Here is an 18909-nt window from a genome sequence, read left to right on the forward strand (position 1 = left end):
TGCGGCGTCTCCACTGCGGGCGGGACAGGAGGGCAGTGGGAAGAAAACGCTTCCCCGTGGTCAGGTGGCTCCAAGGAGTGGGTGGGGGCAGGATATGGGGTCGCCCAAGATGTTAAAGTGGCCCAAAGCTCCAATCTCCTGGACAGGCCCCTGCCTCAAAGCAGGATGGAGCTTCCCGGGGGCTCAGTGGTAAAGAGTCTGTCTGCCGATGCAACAGACACAGGTTTGATCCCTGGGTCGGGAAGATCCCCTCAAGGAGGAAATCACAACCCACTCCAGGGTTCTTGCCTGGGAAATCCCACGGACAGAGGAGCCTGGAGGGCTACAATCCATGGGGTCACGAAAGAGTCGGACGCGACTGAGCGACTGAACAAGAAGGATGGAGGAGATGCCGGCCCTCAGGGGCTCCATCAGGCGGAACTGGGAAGGTCCCAGCCAGCTGGGTGTCCTGGGGTGTCACAGCCTTCACGGACATGGGGTGCGGTTCAGACACAGCCACTGGCCTGGGGCTGGAAACACCCTCCAAGGGCGCTGTTTACAGGGGTCATGGTCAGTCTCCAGAAAACCACCCACCAGCAAAAACAAGGCATTCTTGGGCGGCATTTATCAGGATGACTGCACAGCGCTGGTGTGTCTCCCTCCTGAAGGCCTGTCCTGTGTGTGCAGAGAGCACGGCCGGCCCCCAGCACTGCCTGGCGTGTGGGGCAGAAGCTCACAGCTTTGTCCATACTCCCTTTTTTAAGGACCTAGGACACAGTGGGTTGCTGAACGGGTTTTTCATCTAAGAGGTGTATGTAACACAGAGATCAAAGGAGCCCAAACCGCCTTAAATAGCCTCGGGCCCCTGCCCGCCTGTCACTATCTCTGTGGTCCTCACACATCCCCACTGCCAGGCGAGGGCTGCAGGGGCGGTGTGGCTGAGACCCCCAGCAGAGCAAGGTGCTGCTCGCAGACACTGCATGCAGACACCGCTCTGCGCTCCCGGCCAGACACCCGGCCCCAAAGTAAACTGGGCTCCCTCCCTTCCAACATAGAGGGCTACTGTGCTGCCAGCAATTACAAGCGGAATATACCGCTTTTCGCTCAGTCCCTGCAGTGAAGTACAGGGATTTTCCTTCCATCATCACAAGACGACGCAGAGGAAGGTGGCTGAGTCGCAGGGAGAGACACAGACTTGATTTTTTCTTTTTTTAAAAAAACCCAGAACTTTGTCAAGAGCACCACAAAGTTTGGAGAAAATGAATTAGAACTCCTTTCTTGTGATCGCTTTAAAACACAAGAAAGAAACTCAACCAGGCTACAGTAATTGTACCCAGATGCGGATTATTTCTTCAGGGCCGAGGTGCTCCCAGTTGTTGCAAGCCCCTTTGATTCCTCCGGAGAGCAGAGGCCGGGACAGCGCTCGCGTTGGGCACCCCCAGGCCCGCGGGTTCAGCGCGCACAGGGCCTCGGCAGTCAGGGGGCAGAGGCCCCTGGCACCCTGCTCCTCACGCCCCCGGCCTGGTCTTATCCGTTATCTCCACGCGATCCCTTCCAGGGCCAGGCCCATACAGAGACAGCAGACCCGGCCTTTGGGACCCCTTTCTGGGGCCCCTCTCAAAACAACGCACCTTCAAACACATTGGCTTCTAAGGCTGTGCGTTTGAGGCTCTTCTCTTCAGAGAAGCCCTCTAATGATCTCCTCACCAAGTCCCCACCCAGAAGGGGACGCTCCCTCCCGCAGCAGCATCTTCTAAGCAGCAGCATCTTCTAAGCGAGGTGGGGGTGGTGGAGGGCGAGGCCAGTGCGCAGGCGGGCGCGCGTCGGCACAGCGCCCCGCTCGGCGGCTCCCAGCACAGCCTCCCTCGGGCATCACGGTCTCCCATGATACTGAAGCCAAGCGGGACGCCAGTGGCTTCCACAGAAACGGGCCCCATCAGCGATGGCTTCGAGGGAACAGGAAGCACTGGGAGCTGGCAGGGAACACCTGCTGGGCCCCTGATGCACCTTGAGGCCATGAGGCTGGGGAGCCAGTGACAGACGGGAGACCACCGAGAGCGCGTCCCAGCGCCAGGCCAGCCCCCCAGCACGCCGCTGTCCTCCAGGGAGGCAGGGAGCACGTGTGTGCGCGCGGGTGTGCGTGGGTGGGTGTGTGCGTGCCCCTCCTCCGAGGACCCTGTCTCCTCTCCTGTGAGTCTGTGTCTGACCCTTCGTGACCCATGGACTGTGGCCCGCCAGGCCCCTCTGTTCATGGAATTCTCCAGGCAAGAACACCGGAGAGGGTAGCCATTCCCTTCTCCAGGGGATCTTCCCAACCCAGGGATCGAACTCACATTTCCTGCAGCGCAGGTGGATTCTTTCCTGTCTGAGCCACCAGGGAAGCCCCTTTATACGAAACCCAACCAAATCAGTAAGAACAAAACACAGGTCTTTAAAAGTGAGGCTCCTCTGAGTGCCCAAGGTAAACTCAGGGCTTGGGGACCAGCTGGTGCCCTTGGCATCCGGCTGCCAAGCCTGCTCCTCAACAGCTGGTGACAGGGAGCCCTCAGCAGGACTCTGTCTCTTTCATTTGACCACACCGAGCCAGTCCGTAGGCCAGGGACCTGGCTTCAGGAGTGGAGGGGAGGCAGACTTGAGCTGGAGGTGCTCCCTACATGCCAGGAACCAGCTGGGAACTCAGACACAAGTTCAACAATACCAGAAGTCGGGCGGGGGAGGGGACACCTGAGACTGATGGGCGCAGAGTGAAGGACAAAGCCGGTGACGACACAGTTGCTCCCACAGGGGACGGGAAGAAGAGCTGCGGGAGACCCGTAAGTCAGACCACTCAGAAAGGCACAGCACACCTGCTTGGCAACAAAGCCACCAAGGGCAGCACTGGGCACGCCCCGGACAGTAAAGCAATGCTGGCCTGAGCCCCACATCCTGCTCAGTGAGCCTGGTGAGCTCAGGAGCCCTGGGACAAGCTCTCTGCTCAATAAAAGACAGCCACCTGTGCACTAGCTTGACTACACAGGGACCATAAAACTCCCCTGCTCAACCTGGAGGAGCTGAGGCTGGAAGCATGACGTCTACTCACGAGTCACAGAACCTCTTCTCCCCTCCCCACTTTTCCTGTGATCATACAACTGTAGCCAGTGAGCTCTTGGGCCATAGCACCCCTTTGCCTGCCTGCCTGTACACCTCACAAGTGCCCTATTCTAACAAGCCACTTATCTGTCACATTGCACCTGAGTTCTTTTCTGGACTGAGACAAAGGACTAAGGTACTGGAGCTCTTCAGACCCCCCAAAAGGACACCAACCTGTTTCAAAGCTTCCCAGTGAGCGTGGGCTAAGACTTGAGGCTCACTCTTTGCAAGTGAGACCTGAACCTGGTTGCCCTTTTCGCACAGCCAACGGTGAGCATGATTAAATCAAGCTAATTATAATGCCTTATGTCTGTTCAAACCATGTCCCTTTACAAAGGGCTTTCCTGTTCATTATTTCGATCCTAACAGCAACCTGTGACATTAGCAGAAGAGACAGTGTCCTCTCATCTGCAGGGCACACGGGCTTCAGCAAGACTTCATCCCAGGTGGGAAGAGGTGGACAGGGCTGCACCTCAGGCCTTTGAATAGCTCGAGGCAGCTCCTAACAAACCGCAGGCACCCTTGGGTATCTTGCACTTAAAAAAAAAACCCAAGAAAACCTACTGGGGTAGGTCTTAATCCCTCCCTGACAATGCCCAGGTGAGACATATGCAGTCCAGGTAAGGTACCAGCCTCTCAACCCAACAGGGGGATAGAGTCAGGCAGGAATCTAGTAGGAAACCCAGGGAGCCAATGAAAAGCTGTTATTTACATATGAACAACGCCCACCAATTCCAACCAAAGAGACACCGATGAAACACAAAGGAGGATGCGGCCTGCAGACACCCCCTTAAAGCCGAATCCTGGGAGAAACACCGAGGCTGGGCCGGGAGGGGGCGGGGTCCCGACTGCCCACCCACAAAGGGGAGGGTCCCAGGAGGGTCCCGCCCAGGAGCCCGAACGGCTCCAAAACCAGCCAGGGTTCGGTTTACAAAGGTGGCGCTCTGGGCCCTGACCCCGGGGGGACACAGAAGCCCCACTGTCTCAAGGCCCCCAGAGAAGCCGCCTGACCACAGGCCTTAAGTAGCCTCGGCGACCGCTGCCAGCCTGGAGGGCACGGAGGCCATTGGGGCTTTCCCCAAGTTTCCGCAGAACGGAACGGGCAGGGGTGGCAGGTGGCCTGGAGCTGCCAGCCCCAGAAGTCAGAGCCAGCATCTTTCTCCAAACAGCCCGAAACCATAGCTTAAAGATGCTGAAACAACTCGGTTCCGATGACCCTTGGAGCACCTGCACAAGCCAGTCGGGTCCCACCGAAGGTGGTGGTGGACCAGATGTCCGCCCGGCAGACCAGCTCGCAGGACCGCAGGAGCGCCCCCTGGCGGTGCCAACGCCACCCTTCCCTCCCAGCTGGGCCACCCCAGGACCACCAGCTTCCTGGCTCAAACCTGGCTCCCCGCTCCTCCGCGGCTCGCAGGACCCTACAGAGGGAGGCAACCTCCAGAGACAGCCGCCAGGTCGCACGCCCCTTCCCCCAGGGTCAGCGAGATAAGCTGCTCCAAGAGCAGCCCAGCGGCCGGCCCCTCCCCCACATGCCATCAGCAACAACCTGGAACTCAGAGGCTCATTCTCTTTGGATATTTGGAAGGGGAGAGAGAGAGAGAAACAGAAAAACTCATTCCAACAGGAGGTCTGAAGTTGCCTCCAAAGGTCAAGAATCTTAAGACTTGGCCGTTCTATAAAGAACTGCTTGTCCTCCAAGCCTCCAAGAGAGAAGGCAGTCCAGGGCCCAAGTCCTCTCCCGCCAGAACCAACTCTCCATCAGCAGCGAGCAACACAGGCACCAACTGGAGTCTGCCCCCCAGGGCGGCAAGCATGTAAGACCTAGAATAACCTATTAGCAGATTCTAAAAGCACAGGACCCTTCACTGGGGAGTCACAGGACCCTGCCTCTTCTGGAGGATTCCTCGAAGGGGTCACATCTTGTTCCATAAGGAGCCACAAGCCCAGTTGTTAAGCCAGCTGCTGGCTCTTAACGTAACAGTTCAAACGATCCCACTTACCCCCACGGTCAATGGGCACACACGCTACTGCCTGGGCCTCCAGCTCAACCCAGCAGGCTCTGCGGCCCCATTCACTCCTCGCCAGGAGGGACCCCTTCCCAAACCGGCACTTAGTGACTGACTGACTCTCCCTCTCGCTGCCCCTCTAAGACTGGTGCAGGATATAAGTAACCACATTGAGGCATTCTGCCTGCCACTGTCTGCAGCCGGCACCGGGAGACGCCGGGTATTTAGCTGTGCGTGCATCCCTCTCCACAACAGAAAGCCAGATCAAAGGGCTCTTGGCCAGCGGTCGGAGCGCAAGACAGACCTCTGTCAGCCTCAGCAGCACCTCTGACCATGCATCCATCCACCCTCCTTAACTCAAAACATCTGCAGAGCCCACCTCATCCCCCACTCCCCGTTCCCCCCAGGGCCTACCTGTATCCGCTTTCCATGGTGTCCATGGCCCTCGCGCTGGCTGTGGCCCTCAGGGTCTTGCTGGACAAGCCCACCACAGTGGGGGGTAGTTTGCACTTGAAGTCGGCACAAGTCCACTCCTCCTCCTCGTTCAAGGTGGGGAGGTAGCCACACACGAGCCTGAGGCTGCCCAGGCCCCCCTGACTCAGGTAAGCTGGGTTCTCGCCCCCGCTCCCCACGTACTCGAGGCATATGTCTGACGTCAGAAACGTCTGGTAGGCGTTCTCCTCCATCACGGCCTGGACCTCGGTCTGGGCCTGGTCGAACATTACCGAGTCGATCTGCTGCTTCTTGATGCTGTCCCGAATGTACGCCTTGGTGGCAGGTCTCAGCTGCTTGGAGACGATGCTGTTGTTCTCGATGTACCTTTTGTAGATCGCTTTGGCTACTCGTGAAGTTTTGGCATCCTGCAGGTTCATCTGCCGGAATCCATTGCAGGCGAACCAGAAGTCTAAAGTATCCACGCATTTCTCCCGCTCCAGGAAAGTCCGGAAGAGATAAGCACCGTCCTGATCGCCCAGCAAGGAGTGCAGAGACTTGGTCCACCTGGTCAGCGGGGAATCCGGGGACGCCCGGCCCTCCGGCTCCCCCAGCCCGCCCTCGTTCCTCCGGGCGCTGGGGGAGACGGGCGGGGCCTTGGCGGCCGGGCCCTTTCCCACGCCGGGCTGGCACGGTGGGGTCTCCCCTTCTTCCCCGGGCACTGGGGGCCGCGGGGCATCCTCGCGGAAGCTGCTGCTGGGGTCTGGGAGCCGAGGCACCAGCACAGCACTGCTCATGGCGAGGGCCTTCTTCTCGCCGAGTTTAGGAATTTTTTTCTTCTTCCAGTTCCTCCCAGCAATCAGCGTGGTCTCTCTTTCTCTCTCAAGTCAGCAGGGACTCATCTGAGCCTCCTTTCTGGGAAGAAAAGGAAGGGAGGGGGAGGCAGAGGGAGAGAAAAGGGTATTGATATAATCAAAACCAGATCTACCCAACATCAAAGCAAGAAAGTAAACAGGCTTTTCAACTCCTCAAATTCAAATCAAGCAACCCAGCTATCTGCGAGGTGCTCATCTAAAGTATCAGACGCTGCTTTTTCAAAGGCGAAATCTGAGCTCCACTTGGGGGCGGGGAAGGGGCGCGGGGAGGGTGGGAGGTGGGGCAGAGGGCCCGGGAGGTGGAAGACACCAGCTTCCAAAACCTCACCCGGCCGCGGCGCGCGCAGGGCAGCACGGCGCGCCCCTCCCCTCGCTGGGACAGCATCCACTCCAAAGACGCGCGCCCCGAGCCGCCGGGCGGTGTGCAGGTGAAACCAATTTCGGTGAATTCCCCCACTCGGCTATCGGCACAGATAACTCGAGCTCCAAACGTGCCCTTCCCCGGCATCTGGTTCCCATCCCCCCCACCTACCCCTTCCCACTCCGTAAAAATTCAGAAGAGCCTCGGCCGAGCAAGCAGCCCGCCCAGCACAGGGCGGGATGGGCTCTCGGACTCCCAGCTGGAACCCCCCCGGCCCTCGGCCAACCCCCAGATGGAAACGTTCGCTGAGCCCCGCCTCCCGCCAAGAATCCGGCTCAGCCTACACCTCGGTCTTCCCGGTTCCCCGAAACCAGAAATCCACTCACTCAGACAAGGCTTTGATCTCCCAACTTTGCCAGAGAGCGGAGAAGCCTCAGGATTCGCCGCCCCCTGCCCCCCGCCCCCGCGGAGCCGCAAACCCTACAAAACCGGATCAGAAACCGTCTCACGCTACCACCGCCTGTGCCAAGAATCCCAAACTCTGCTGACCTCAAGCCTCTTTTTTCCACAAGCAAAAAGTCTTATCTAACCAATAAACCAGCCGCTCACCCCAGCATGGGAAGGATCAAACTCGGGAGAGCGGAGGGGAGGGCTGGGGGAGTGGGCGCGACCCCGAGTCGGAGGCTGGGGGCCCTGGGTGGGCGTGCGGTGCCCCCGCGCGGGGCCTCAGGCCGCCGGTAGCGCCGCGCTGCCCAGGCGGAGGGGAGGGGGGGCGGCCCCGTTACCTGGAAGACGAAGGGGGCCCGAGGCCCGGCTCTCATCGCTGTCGAGCGCCCCCCGCCCCACGGCCCCGGTCCACCCCGACTGTCCGGAGCCCCGGGAAGCTCTCGCAGCCCCAAGTCCGGGCGCGGGTCGGAGGCGCCCACAGAGAAGCCCGGAACGCGGCGGCCGGTCCAGCAATGGCGACGCGGAGGCTCGGCCTCTCCGCACGAGGGGCCGGGGCGGCCGGGGCGCGGGGCCGGCGGCAAGAGGGACGCGGGGAACGCAGGCGCCCCGGGCTCGGGCCGCTCCGGCGCGCAGACTGAGCCTCGGCCAGCGATCGGGGCCCCTCTGCGCCGACCGGGGGCTGGAGGGGAGGAGGGGAGGGGAGGAGAGAGCGGCGGGAGGGGGCGGGGGAGGGGAGGGGGCGCCGCCGCCCTTTCATCCCACCTCCCAAAGGCGCCCCGGCGCACTCGCACCCCGACTCCTACCCAGCGCCGCCCCGGCGCGGCGGCCCCGGGGGAGGGGGTTCTGCCCCCGCTCCGCCCCCGCCGATCGCTCGCGTCTCTCCGTCCGGCCCCTCCACCCCGGCCGAGCCCCCCGGAGCGCCGGGCGCCGCGCCCGCCACCCCTCTGCGCGCTCGCCCGGAGCGCGCCCCGAAATAGCCGGCCTGCCCACTTCAAAGGGCCGCCCGGCACATCAAAGCGCGCGGGCCGCCTGCCGCCGCGGCCTCGCACTCACCAGGGGTCCGCGCGCGCGCTCCGCGCCCAGACCTCGCGGGCGCCCCGGGCAGGGCCCCGGCCCCCGGATCGGCTCGCCGCCGCGGCCCCAGGGCCCCCAGGGCCGGACCCGGCGTCGGGGAGCATGGGGAGGCGCGCGGCCGGGGAGGGAGTGCGGGGAGCCCGGCGGCGAGGGAGGCGGCGGCGGCGCGCCCGGCTGCCCCGCGTCTGCGGAAGATCCGAGTGGGCCTCGCCCCGCCGCGGTCGCCCTGGCCCCCCGGTCCCCCGGCCCCGCCGGCCGGGCTTTCGACGCGGGCGCCGCTTCCAGCAGCCGCTCCGCGCACCCCACGTCCTCCCGGCGCTTCCAACAAAAACTGCGCCGCGGACCTCACTGTGCACTTCAAAGGCGCGGGCCGGCGCACGGTCCTGAAAGGGAGGTAAGCGCCTGGCGCGCCCGCGCCGCCCCCCGGGCCCCCGCCGCCCCTCTGCGCGCCCGGCCGGCTCGCGGCCCCCTCCCCGGGCCCCCCCGCCCCCGGCCGGGCCGGAGCCCCTCCCGTCCCCGGCGCCCGCGACGCGGCCGGGCGCGCCCTCGGCCCCGGCCCGGGGGGCCCGCGGGGCAGCCGCTCGGCCGGGGCCGCGCCGCTGCCCCACCTTTCAGAGCGCAGCCGGCGGCGGGGGACCCGGGCGCCCCGGGCCCGGGGCGGCCCCGCGATTCATGGCTGCGAGCGCTTCTCTTCACTTCCCGGCGCCCGGCGGTACCGAGTTGCCAGGACCTGATCAAAGCGCCGCCGGCCCCGCGCGCCCCGCCCCGCCGCCCTGATCCCGCCGCGCCAATCCCCGCCGCGCTCGGCCGGCCCGCGCCGCCCGCCTTAAAGGGGCCGCGCCCGGCCCGCCCCGCCGGGCCCCCGCGGCCGCCCGCGCCCGGCCCGAGTTCTGGTTCCGCCTCTCAAGTGCTCTGGCCTTTTTGCTCCGGCTTCCTCCGCCAGCCTGTCCCCGTCCTTCCCAGCTCGGGAAAGCAACAGTTTATTGTAGCATCCCGGCCATTCTGAGAACTGCAAGCAGGCAGAGTTTTGTTTTTTTTTCTATCATCAAACACTTTTCTACCTCTGTTCAAGTTTCCCTGGGAATTTGGGCTTAGAGAAGCTTGTTAAAAAAAAAAAAAAAGAGTGCTAGACCAGGGGTGGACGGCTAAGTGTCCTAGGAGGTAGGCAGGCCTAAACCAGAAGTCGTGCGTGCTTGTGAGAGGACCCACGTGCCTGGGTCGGTGGGTGTGTAAAGATGGTGTGAATCTGCCTGCAGAGGCCTGGGGGCTGGAAGTGGGTCCAGACGCCTCGCTGGGAAGCCAGCCTCAACTCCCTGCAGATTTTAACCCCACATACAGGACCTGGTCATCAGGACCCTCCCAGCAGGTACACCCCCATCTTTCTGCATCAGCTGCATCTCCCACCCTCCGGATGTTGCCTACTAAACAGACATGAGATGTCTTTTCCCCCAAGGACTCTCAGTACTAATGTAGTGCAAACTCCTCACCCCACCATCACCTCTCAGTCCCCCCAACATCCACCCAACAACCATCTCGCTTAGGATAATAAGAAAATATACCACAAACCCAGAACATTGTTTATTTACGCATCTATTGGACCTCTCAAATGATGAGCTAATAATTGATTTTTCCTCCTCTTAAAAAACATAAAGGTGGAGCCCAGACTTGTTGCAGAAGGGAGAGGAGAGCTTGGCATCCTCAGACGGGGAAGCACTGGCTTTCCACCTCTTCTGTTTCTTTATTTACCTTCTTAGTGAATTGAACGGAGGGCAAAGCCTTTCGGATGCAGAGGGGCCTTGAACCTTCATTAGGCCTTTAGGACTTCAAAACATGCAAGAAACAGGTTTCTCTGACTGCGTAGGTTTCTGCAGGGAGAGAGGAACAGGGGGCGTCCCGTGACCTGCTGTGCCGGCCGAGATGCTCCTGGGCTGTGACCAGGGCCCAGAGCTCCTGCAAGACGAGCCGCCAGGGCTTTGCCCTCCCCAAGATCTGCCTCTCTGTGCTCCTTGGGCTCACCTCCCAGGTGGCCAGGCTGGCGTGAGGCCAGTGGTCCAAGGCCAGGAAACACTGGCCACTTTGGGGCGGACCAGTGAACAAGAGTGGCCAGATGACTAAGCTCTGGATTGGGACCGCTGCTGCGTGTGAGGACGCTGGAAGCCAGTTCTCATCTCCCCAGCCTTTCAGAACGGCGCACACCCCCTCGGGGGACTGTAGGAGAGCCCGGAGCTGTCCCAGGGTTCCCAGGAGCCTTTCGGCCACAGAGGGTGTGAATCTAGGACCAGAAGTGTATACGGAAGGGGATGCGTTGCCATCAGCATCTACAGTATAAACAACAGCAGCCTGTGTGTGTGCATGTGTGTGTGTGCACAACGTACATATACGACACACACACACACACACACACACACACACACATGTGGGGGAAGGGAGAGTGCAAACTCCAAAATCAAAATAAACAGACCAGGAAGAGGAGGCGCCAAAGGCAGTGGGCCCTCAGTCTTCATGGGTGGCTCTCCTCCCCCCCAGCTGCCACCCCCTCCCATCCTCCACGGCCCCCTGGCCCCAACCATCCCAGGCTTGGCTTTTACCAAAGGGCTCGCCCTCTGCTCCCTATGAGCTCAGGCCTGGGCCGCGGGAGCAAGGGCGGGTTCCCTTGGCGCTCTCAGCAGTGAGCACTTGGAGAGCCTGGCTTCCAGAACAGGTGCTCGGTCACCTTGGGCCGGCGCCTCCCCCGCTCCCCCGCCCCGTCCCTTGGTGGTACATTTAGCACTGGGGCTGGGCCAAGGGCCCAGAAGCCAGGAGCCCCTCAAGGCCCTGGGTCCCCAACTACTTGTTGATGATATTTCTGGAGGAGGAGCCAAAGTCCCCTGCTTCTCCCCAGCCCCTTTCTCAAGATAGCACAGTTTTCCATTTTCCCCTTCTCCCTGGCAGCCTCAGCATCATGTGACTGGTTGTAATCCTGCACGGTTGCCTGGAAACTGGAAAGCAAGGTGATGGATTTCTGCACATGCTCACTGCCCCTGCTTTGAAGACAAGCCCTACGGAGGATCAACAGCCCACTTGGCCTAAGTGCAGACAAGTTTAATAAAGCAGAGAGTAATTCTTTTCTGGAATTAGGTACCGGGCTGAAATCCTAGAATCCCAGAAAACGCAGGGCTCCCTGCGAGGCACCTGGCCAGATCTCCAATCTTGAGTCAGCCGGACAAAACCTCCTTGGCGGGGGGGGGGTGGAGCGGGGGAAGTCACACCAGCTGCGACTTCAGAGCAGCTCAGACCCAGGACATCGCTCTCGAAGAGCCAGTGACTCTGTCTGCCTTTTATTTCTTTGGAAAATTGCCGCCTTAGACAACGCAGCTGTGTGTGGGGAGGGGTGGAGAGGCACGCAGGTAATACTTCGAGAGACGGCAGGTCACCCAGCTGCTCTGAGGCTCTGTGCTTGCCTGTAAAGTGGAGGGGACACCCCTCCAAAGGCTGTTGTGAGGAGGCGCCACGCTGGACACCCATGGCAGTCTCTGCAGTCCCTGCTTCCTCAATAGCCTGTTAGCTGTTCCAGGAAGTAACTCCCATCTCTGAAGCAATGATGCCCTCCAATTAGGGGCCGCGCTTCTGGCCTAGGGGGCTGGAAACCAAGCAGGGGGCGCCTGCAGAGGGGATGCCCAGCCTCTGCTGTCTTCCCAGGAGAGGGGCAGGCCTCGGTGCAGAGGGGTCTGTGCTGTCGGCTAGCTCTCAGAGGCCTCGTACCCAGGACCCCAGAGAAACGGCAGCAGCTGGGGGCTTCCCCGGTGGTTCAGTGGTTAGGGCTCTCTGCGTCCAATGCAGGGTTGCAGGTTCGATCCCTGGCTGGGGAACTAAGACGCTATGGTAGCTCAGCAGTGCAGAGTCCGCCTGCAGTGCCGGAGATGCAGGGTCCATCCCTGGGTCAGGAGGATCCCCTGGAGGAGGAAACGGTAACCCGCTCCAGTATTCTTGTCAAGGAAATCCCAAGGACAGAGGAGCCTGGCGGGCCACAGTCCGTGGGGTTGCAGAGTCAGACACGACTGAGCAACTAACCAGCGATATGTCTTTGGCAGCGTCTTCCAGCCAGGGGAGGCCTTACAATGGGGTCTAATCTAATCCATCGTTTAAGAGATGAGGAAAGCAAAGCAGAGAGGAAGGGAGACCTTCCCAGGGTTCCGTAGCCTACTCCCAAGCTGAGCTAGAACCCCCAAGTCCATCCTCTCTGTTCCACACTAAGGTCAGCAGATGTGGGCAGTTCACCCTGGGTCCTTGGCTTCCATAACAGGACGGATAAATATCATTTGATGAACAGAACATTGTCAATCAACTCTACTCCCAATAAAGTTAAAAGAAATAAATCACCAACTTAAGTGATAACCAAAAAAAAAAAAGCCGAAAAAGTCATCAGCCATCTTAATTAGTGCAATTCTGAAGGTAACCAAATAAAGGGTAAATAAAGGAAGGCTGCTACTTTGGAAAGTAGGGATAATCTGGGACGCGTTCCTAAAGCATCAGTGCAGGGCCTGAGCTGGAAATGCCCAGGAAGCACATTCATTCGGCTCCACCCAACGGGCAGCCTTGACCCCAGAAGTGGGGTCCCTCCGGCTGGCTCCTGGGTGGTGCTGCCAGGCCTTCCGTGCTGACAGCTGTTTCCACGGCGTCTCGGTGGGGTGGGTGCAGCGGACGGTGGGGTGGAGCCCCCAGAGTTTGGGAGGAGGAAGGGAGTGGGAAAAGGTGGGCTCTGCTTCCTCCCCCTCGGGAGGGGAAGGGGTGGGAAAGGCAAGGTGGGGATTTTCAAGCCACAGGCGAAAAAGTGAGGTCTTAGGCAGCCCCATCCCCAGCAGTTTGGAGGAGAAACCTATTTTCAATAAAAACGATCATCTTCATTCTCTTCAATTTAGAAAGAAATTAAGCTAAACAGTCAATCCTGCAGGAAATCAACCTCGAATATGCACTGGAAGGGCTGATGCTGAAGCTGAAGCTCCAATTCCTTGGCCACCTGATGCAAAGAGCCGACTCACTGGCAAAGACCCTGATGCTGGGAAAGATTGAAGGCGGGAGGAGAGGGGACGACAGAGATGGCTGGATGGCATCATCGACGTGATGGACATGAGTTTGAGCAAGCTCCAGGAGCTGGGAAGGACAGGGAGGCCTGGCGTGCTGCAGTCCACGGGGTCGCAAAGAGTCGGACCTGCCTTAGCAACTAAACAACAACAAAGCTAAACAATAATTTAAAACTTCCTAATGGGAGGGATCTGGGGCAGGAGGAGAAGGGGGCGACAGAGGATGAGATGGCTGGGTGGCATCACCGACTTGATGGACATGAGTCTGAGTGAACTCCGGGAGATGGTGATGGACAGGGAGGCCTGGCGTGCTGCAATTCATGGGGTCGCAAAGAGTCGGACACGACTGAGCGACTGAACTGAACGGAATCTGATTTACCTTCAGGTGCTTTTAATATTTACTAAGTGGAGCTAGAAGCTGCTGTTATGGCTGGCATTCCCACCAGTTTTCAGGGAGATGGGCTTTCAGGAGCTTGTCACCAGAAGAGGCCATCCATAGTCAAACAAATCCAGAAAGAGGTTCTGATTTTTGAAGTTCTCGCCTCCTGAGTGTCCAGCAGATACACACAAAGGCTGTTTTCAGAAAAGGAAGTGAAAGATAGATAGGAAAAAAAGTCCCTGAAGTCAGCATTCCAACTGGAAACATGTGAAACTTTGTAAATAAATAGGTCCGTGTTCCTGAGCGGCGGCCCTCCGTGGGCCTTCTTGTTTTCTGCCACTGAAGTTTTGTCCTGCTCCCTTTAAACAGCTTCTGGAAGGGGCAGTTGTCCCGGGCTTGCGATCAGTCCCCTTGTTCCTTCACGTCAGTGTTTCTTCATTTGTCCTCAGCATCTCTGCCAGCGCTCGGAGCCTCCCCGGCTCTGAAGGGTTGGCCACGTGGCCCGGGATGCTCAGCAGGGCCGCGGGCTGCCCCGGAGCACCTGGGAGGTTCTGAATTTGTTTCTGTTGAGCCTTCCCGACGTCAGGTCCTGGGCGATGCTTTAGCGAGGTCCTCATCCCCGGCCCCCTGGGCCTCAGGGCACTGGCGCTAGAAGGCTGACCACTGTCCTTCAAGAGGCGTCCGCAGGTGCAGCCTGCTCTGCGTGCCCTCTCACTGTCCCCTCCACCCATAGTGGGCCCTCCGACTCAAAACCGCCTCAGCAGGTGAGAGGCGTCCTGCCTGGGAAGTCCCGGGCCTCCCCGGGTGCGCGCCTGCCGTGCTCCTGTTCACAAGCCCCGCTCCCTTCTTCGGGCTGACCTTCTAACAGTGGCCACCTCCCTTCCTGGGCCCCTCCCCGTCGGGTGTCTTCCTCTTTCCAGCCACAGCTCCGAGCCCATCTCTCCAGGGACCAGGGCCTCCCAGCCCTCCAGCCCCACCTCTTCACCAGCCTCCTTCATCCCCCCCACATCCTGGACCACTGGCCACAGGTGGCTACAATTTAACACCATTCAAATGGAACCGCCTTTGTCTCTTGTAGAAGCCAGGTGGCCTCTGTCAGGCAGTGACCCCGCGTCCTCTGCCGCCTCCGAGTGGAACCTGGGCCAGTCCAAGCTCCTCTCCCTCACGTGCGCCCACCGAGCATCCAGCCCTGATGCTCTGCCTCCTAAAATCTCCCCAGATCACCACCTTCTCCCCCTATCTGCCACTACTGCACAGCTCTGACGCTCCTCTCTTGCCAGGAGCAGCAGCATGTCCTACCTAACTGTCCTCCGGGCCTGTGGTTTCCAGTCCCCGCCTGGGGCCCTTAGGTGATGCTGCGAAGAGAGTGTAAGGCACTCTCAGGCTGACTGTCCTTCCAACCCTCAGACCCCCGCGGCTGCAATGACCTTCAGGCCCAAAACTCTGTGCGAGGCGATGGGGTGGTCGGCGGGCTGGCCTCCAGTTGCGTGTCCACCTCACAGGGAGCTTCCACTCCCCTTCCTCACAGGAGTCCCCTGCCGGCTGGCCACCCCTCCAGCTTCTTCAGGCCTGATCCCTCTTCCCTGCACTGGCGCACCTCCTCACGTTGTCATGGCGGCGGCAGCAGCCTGGAGCAGAACTCACCCCCACCTCCTCCGGGTCTGCCACACTCAGCCACGGACCCAGGACGGGGCCACGCTCCAGCACACTCACATGCCTCAGCCCAGCCCCTCCCAGGCACCAAGTCAGGACTTGATAAACTGCTGAACCATCCTGTGGACAGAGGTGGTAGTGAAGGAGGGAAGCGGGGACCATCCGCCTGGACCGAGATGCCGGTCTCAGAAGCGCCCTCGCCAGGCTCCAGCCTTTAGTCCTGACTCAGGACAGCTGTTGATGAGACGAAGATGAGATGGTTGGAAGGCACCACTGACTCAATGGACATGGGGTTTGAGTGAACTCTGGGAGCTGGTGATGGACAGGGAGGACTGGCGTGCTGCAGTCCATGGGGTCGCCAAGAGTCGGACGGAATGAGCGACTGAACACCATCAGCTGCTAGAGGGTGTCCCCTGAACAGACGAGGAGAAATGACCTGCACAGCAGACACGCCTGTGCTTCCCCGACGGCTTCTTAGCAAAAACCATTAGCGTCCCACCCAGAAATTAACATGTGAGAACTGAACTTCACTCCTGTACTAATGTCCTCTTGATAAACACTTACCCAGGAACCCGAGCACGGAACAAGACACACTAATTTACTGAAACTGTGAAGTTTGTCTTGGCAATACCGAGGAACCACCCCAACACTCAGAAAACGTCAGGAAGAATTAAATGGAACAAACACACTGTGTGCTGGCCCAGCTCGTCGGACAAGAAGACCCAGAGAAGACGGCCCCAGCTCCACAGAAGAGGAGGCCAGAGGCCCGGCTCCCAGCTGATAATACTTCGGCTTCCCCTCGCCCGAAGGGAACATGTCTTTTTGGCAGAATTGACAGTTTTTTTTTCAAGATCAGAATGTTTCACATGAATCCATCGATTCACAAATCAGATAGTGATCAAGGCCTCGTGGCTTGATTTTGGGGCCGGAAAATTCAGTCACCAGAAAGGGGTGATTGAGGGGCCCTGCCCTGCCCCTGCCTCTGTTCCAAGGTCAGGGGAGACCTGTGAGCCCTGGGCCAGGTGTGGGGGCAGGTGTGAGACGGTCGCCCGCTGGGTGGGGTGGCGGGCAGAGGGGTCTGCCATCTTCCTGGCGGACTTTGGCCCCCGGAGGAGCCCCCCCCCACCCCGCCCCCCGCTGCAGGACGGCTTCTAGAGGCCAAGACCACAAGGCTGGCCTGGCCGAGCTTTGCCGTGGGCGTGGCGGGCGTGGGGAGGCCCTTTTCCTCGGGACCGTGGGCTTCCTCAGGCCGGAAGCTGCTTCAGCCAAACTTGATTTTTCTGAGAGCGCCCTGGCCCAGGCCAGCCCACCCTGGGGTCTGACCTTTTGCCACACCAGGGCGTCCCCACCCCACCCTTCAGCCAGCCCTAGAGCAGCTGGACTCTGGATTTCCCTGAGAAAAGGTGTCAGCATTCGACTCTACAAGACAAAGGAGGGGCCTGCCTCCCCTTGGCAGGGAGCCCCCCCAAGAAGGGCCTGTTCTTGGCGAGCCAGGACGGGAAGAGGGTGGGCCTCGCCGGTGCAGCTCGGGAGGAAGGGAAGCAGCCGGGCGAGGCCTTCGACAGGGGAGGCCTTCGAGACCCGGCGCCGCGCTCCCGTACTTCGTGCAGCTGCCAGGCAGGAGAAGCCGGGCTCCCGTCGCCTCAGAGGCAGGGAGCCTGCACCCTGCAGTCTCCCCAGGAGTGGGTGGACCCTGGGGCTCCCCAGGTGGTGCTAGTGGTAAAGAAGCTGCCCGTTCAGGACCCCAGAGAGACGTGGGCTCAATCCCGGGCTCGGGAAGATCCCCTGGAGGAGGGCACGTGCCTGAAGAAGCCCGTGGACAGAGGAGCCCGGCGGGCCACAGTCCTCGGGGTTGCGAAGAGTCAGACACTACTTAGCAACTGAACAGCAACAGCCCCAAAGCCGGGTCAGGAGGCGCATGTGCCCCGCGGGGACCGGCCTGGGGGCGGCCCTCGGTTCCCGCTGGGCCCTCATTGGCTGTTTCACCTCCATCCGCCTGTCTGTTCTGCATGCGCTGTGCCCCGGGGCAGGGAAAAGGGGCTGTTCCTGGCCCCATAAAATTTCACCTCCCTGTTTAGAAGTTGTTTCACCTATAAACATGCTCTTTGAGGTGGGCCTCACCCAGGGGCGCCCAAGGCAGGGGAAACTGGGGACAAGGGCGCAGGATTGCAGACTGCCCCTGCCCACCTTCTGCCCGCGGCCGGCGCCGGCTGTGTCTGGCATATGAGGGCGCTAGGTCTGTCCAGGGCTGCCCATCAGGACGGCCTGACCCCCACGAGCCCCCAGAGCTGTAAACCGAGCCTCGCACGTCTCTCAAATCCAATGCAGTGGAATGAAGGGAGAACCCGAGGAGCTGGGGTAAGAAGCAACAACACACACTGGACTCAGGAGTCAGGAAGGTAAATCACGTTTCACATCCTGACCCACCACCATCCAGCTGAGACCTTGAATAAGCCACATCCGTCCGTCATCTTTCTCTCCATCTATCTGTGTGCTTAGTCGCTCAGCCGTGTCTCTTTCCGACCCCATGGGCCGTAGCCCGCCAGGCTCCTCTGTCATGGGGTTCAGGCAAGGATACTGGAGTGGGTTGCCATGCCCTCCTCCAGGGATCCTCCCAACCCAGGGAGCAAACCCATGTCTCCCACACTGCAGGTGGATTTTTTACCATCTGAGCCACCAGGGAAGCCCCATCCATCTCTCTGTTATCTATTAATCATCTGTCCGCAGCCTCTCTACTGTCTGTCCATCCATCACGTATCTGCCTATCTGTATATCGCCTGTCTACCCATCCGCCCATCGATCACGGATCCACCTGTCATCTCCCTGTCCATCTTTTCAAGGCCTCATTTTCCCATCCATAAGTGGAGCTGAGGATAAATGACCGCTTTGTAAGTGACAAACTGTCAAGCTGTCCTTTTTGGTTTGTTGCCTGGTCTCAGTCCTGGGCACCGCAGAGCCTCAGGATGTTGTGAGAAGCAAGATGAGAGACGCGAAGTGCCCATCGCGGGGACCGCAGGGTGGCCCGGAGCTGGGGCGTCATTTCCCCACTGGGTGTGTGAGGCCAGGGCACCGGTCCTGGGGGCCCGGGCAGGGTGACCACCCCCAGTGCAGTGAGCGCAGGCGCGGGGCCGCAGGGACCCCAGGGACCCCAAGGCCTGTGCGTCCTCCGAGCGGAGGCGGGGCCGTGCCCTCCTTGGCGCCATCTCCTCTCACAGAGGCGGCGGCGGCGGGACCTTCAGGCCGAGGGCAGTAACCGGGCCCTAAAGAGGCCCAGCCGCCAAAGACCAGAGACGGGTCCCGAGCCCGTTTACTTCCTGGTGTAAGGCCTCGGGCCCCCTGTGACTTCCAAGTCTGGTCCTGCAACCGGGATGTTTGAGGCCTCAGCTCAGAGTCCACGGAGATGGAGATGACCACGGAGGGGCCAGAAAGACCGGGAGGAGCCGTCCCGCCCCAGGCGAAGGACGGTCCACAGGGAGAGGGCGGAGGAGGAGGCACCCAGGCAGCCCCTCTCCCC

At 60.5% G+C, this 18909-nt stretch overlaps 1 protein-coding gene across 3 annotated transcripts in view; it reads right to left on the reverse strand.

The window, feature by feature from the left end:
• AXIN2 (axin 2) overlaps positions 1–9080 on the reverse strand; it is a 28041-nt gene extending 18961 nt beyond the window's left edge. For 2 of the 3 annotated variants that reach the window (XM_018063950.1, XM_018063948.1), the window contains exons 1-2: positions 8912–9080; positions 5529–6461 (exon numbers count right to left, since the gene is read on the reverse strand). In XM_018063950.1, the coding sequence (XP_017919439.1) occupies positions 5529–6343 (815 nt within the window). In that variant the 5' untranslated portion in view covers positions 6344–6461; positions 8912–9080. Of the gene's footprint in view, positions 1–5528; positions 6462–8282; positions 8359–8911 lie in introns of those variants that run through there. The other variant, XM_018063949.1, reaches the window with a different exon arrangement.

The sequence above is a fragment of the Capra hircus genome, chromosome 19 (assembly GCF_001704415.2).
Source record: "Capra hircus breed San Clemente chromosome 19, ASM170441v1, whole genome shotgun sequence".
NCBI lineage: Eukaryota > Metazoa > Chordata > Mammalia > Artiodactyla > Bovidae > Capra > Capra hircus.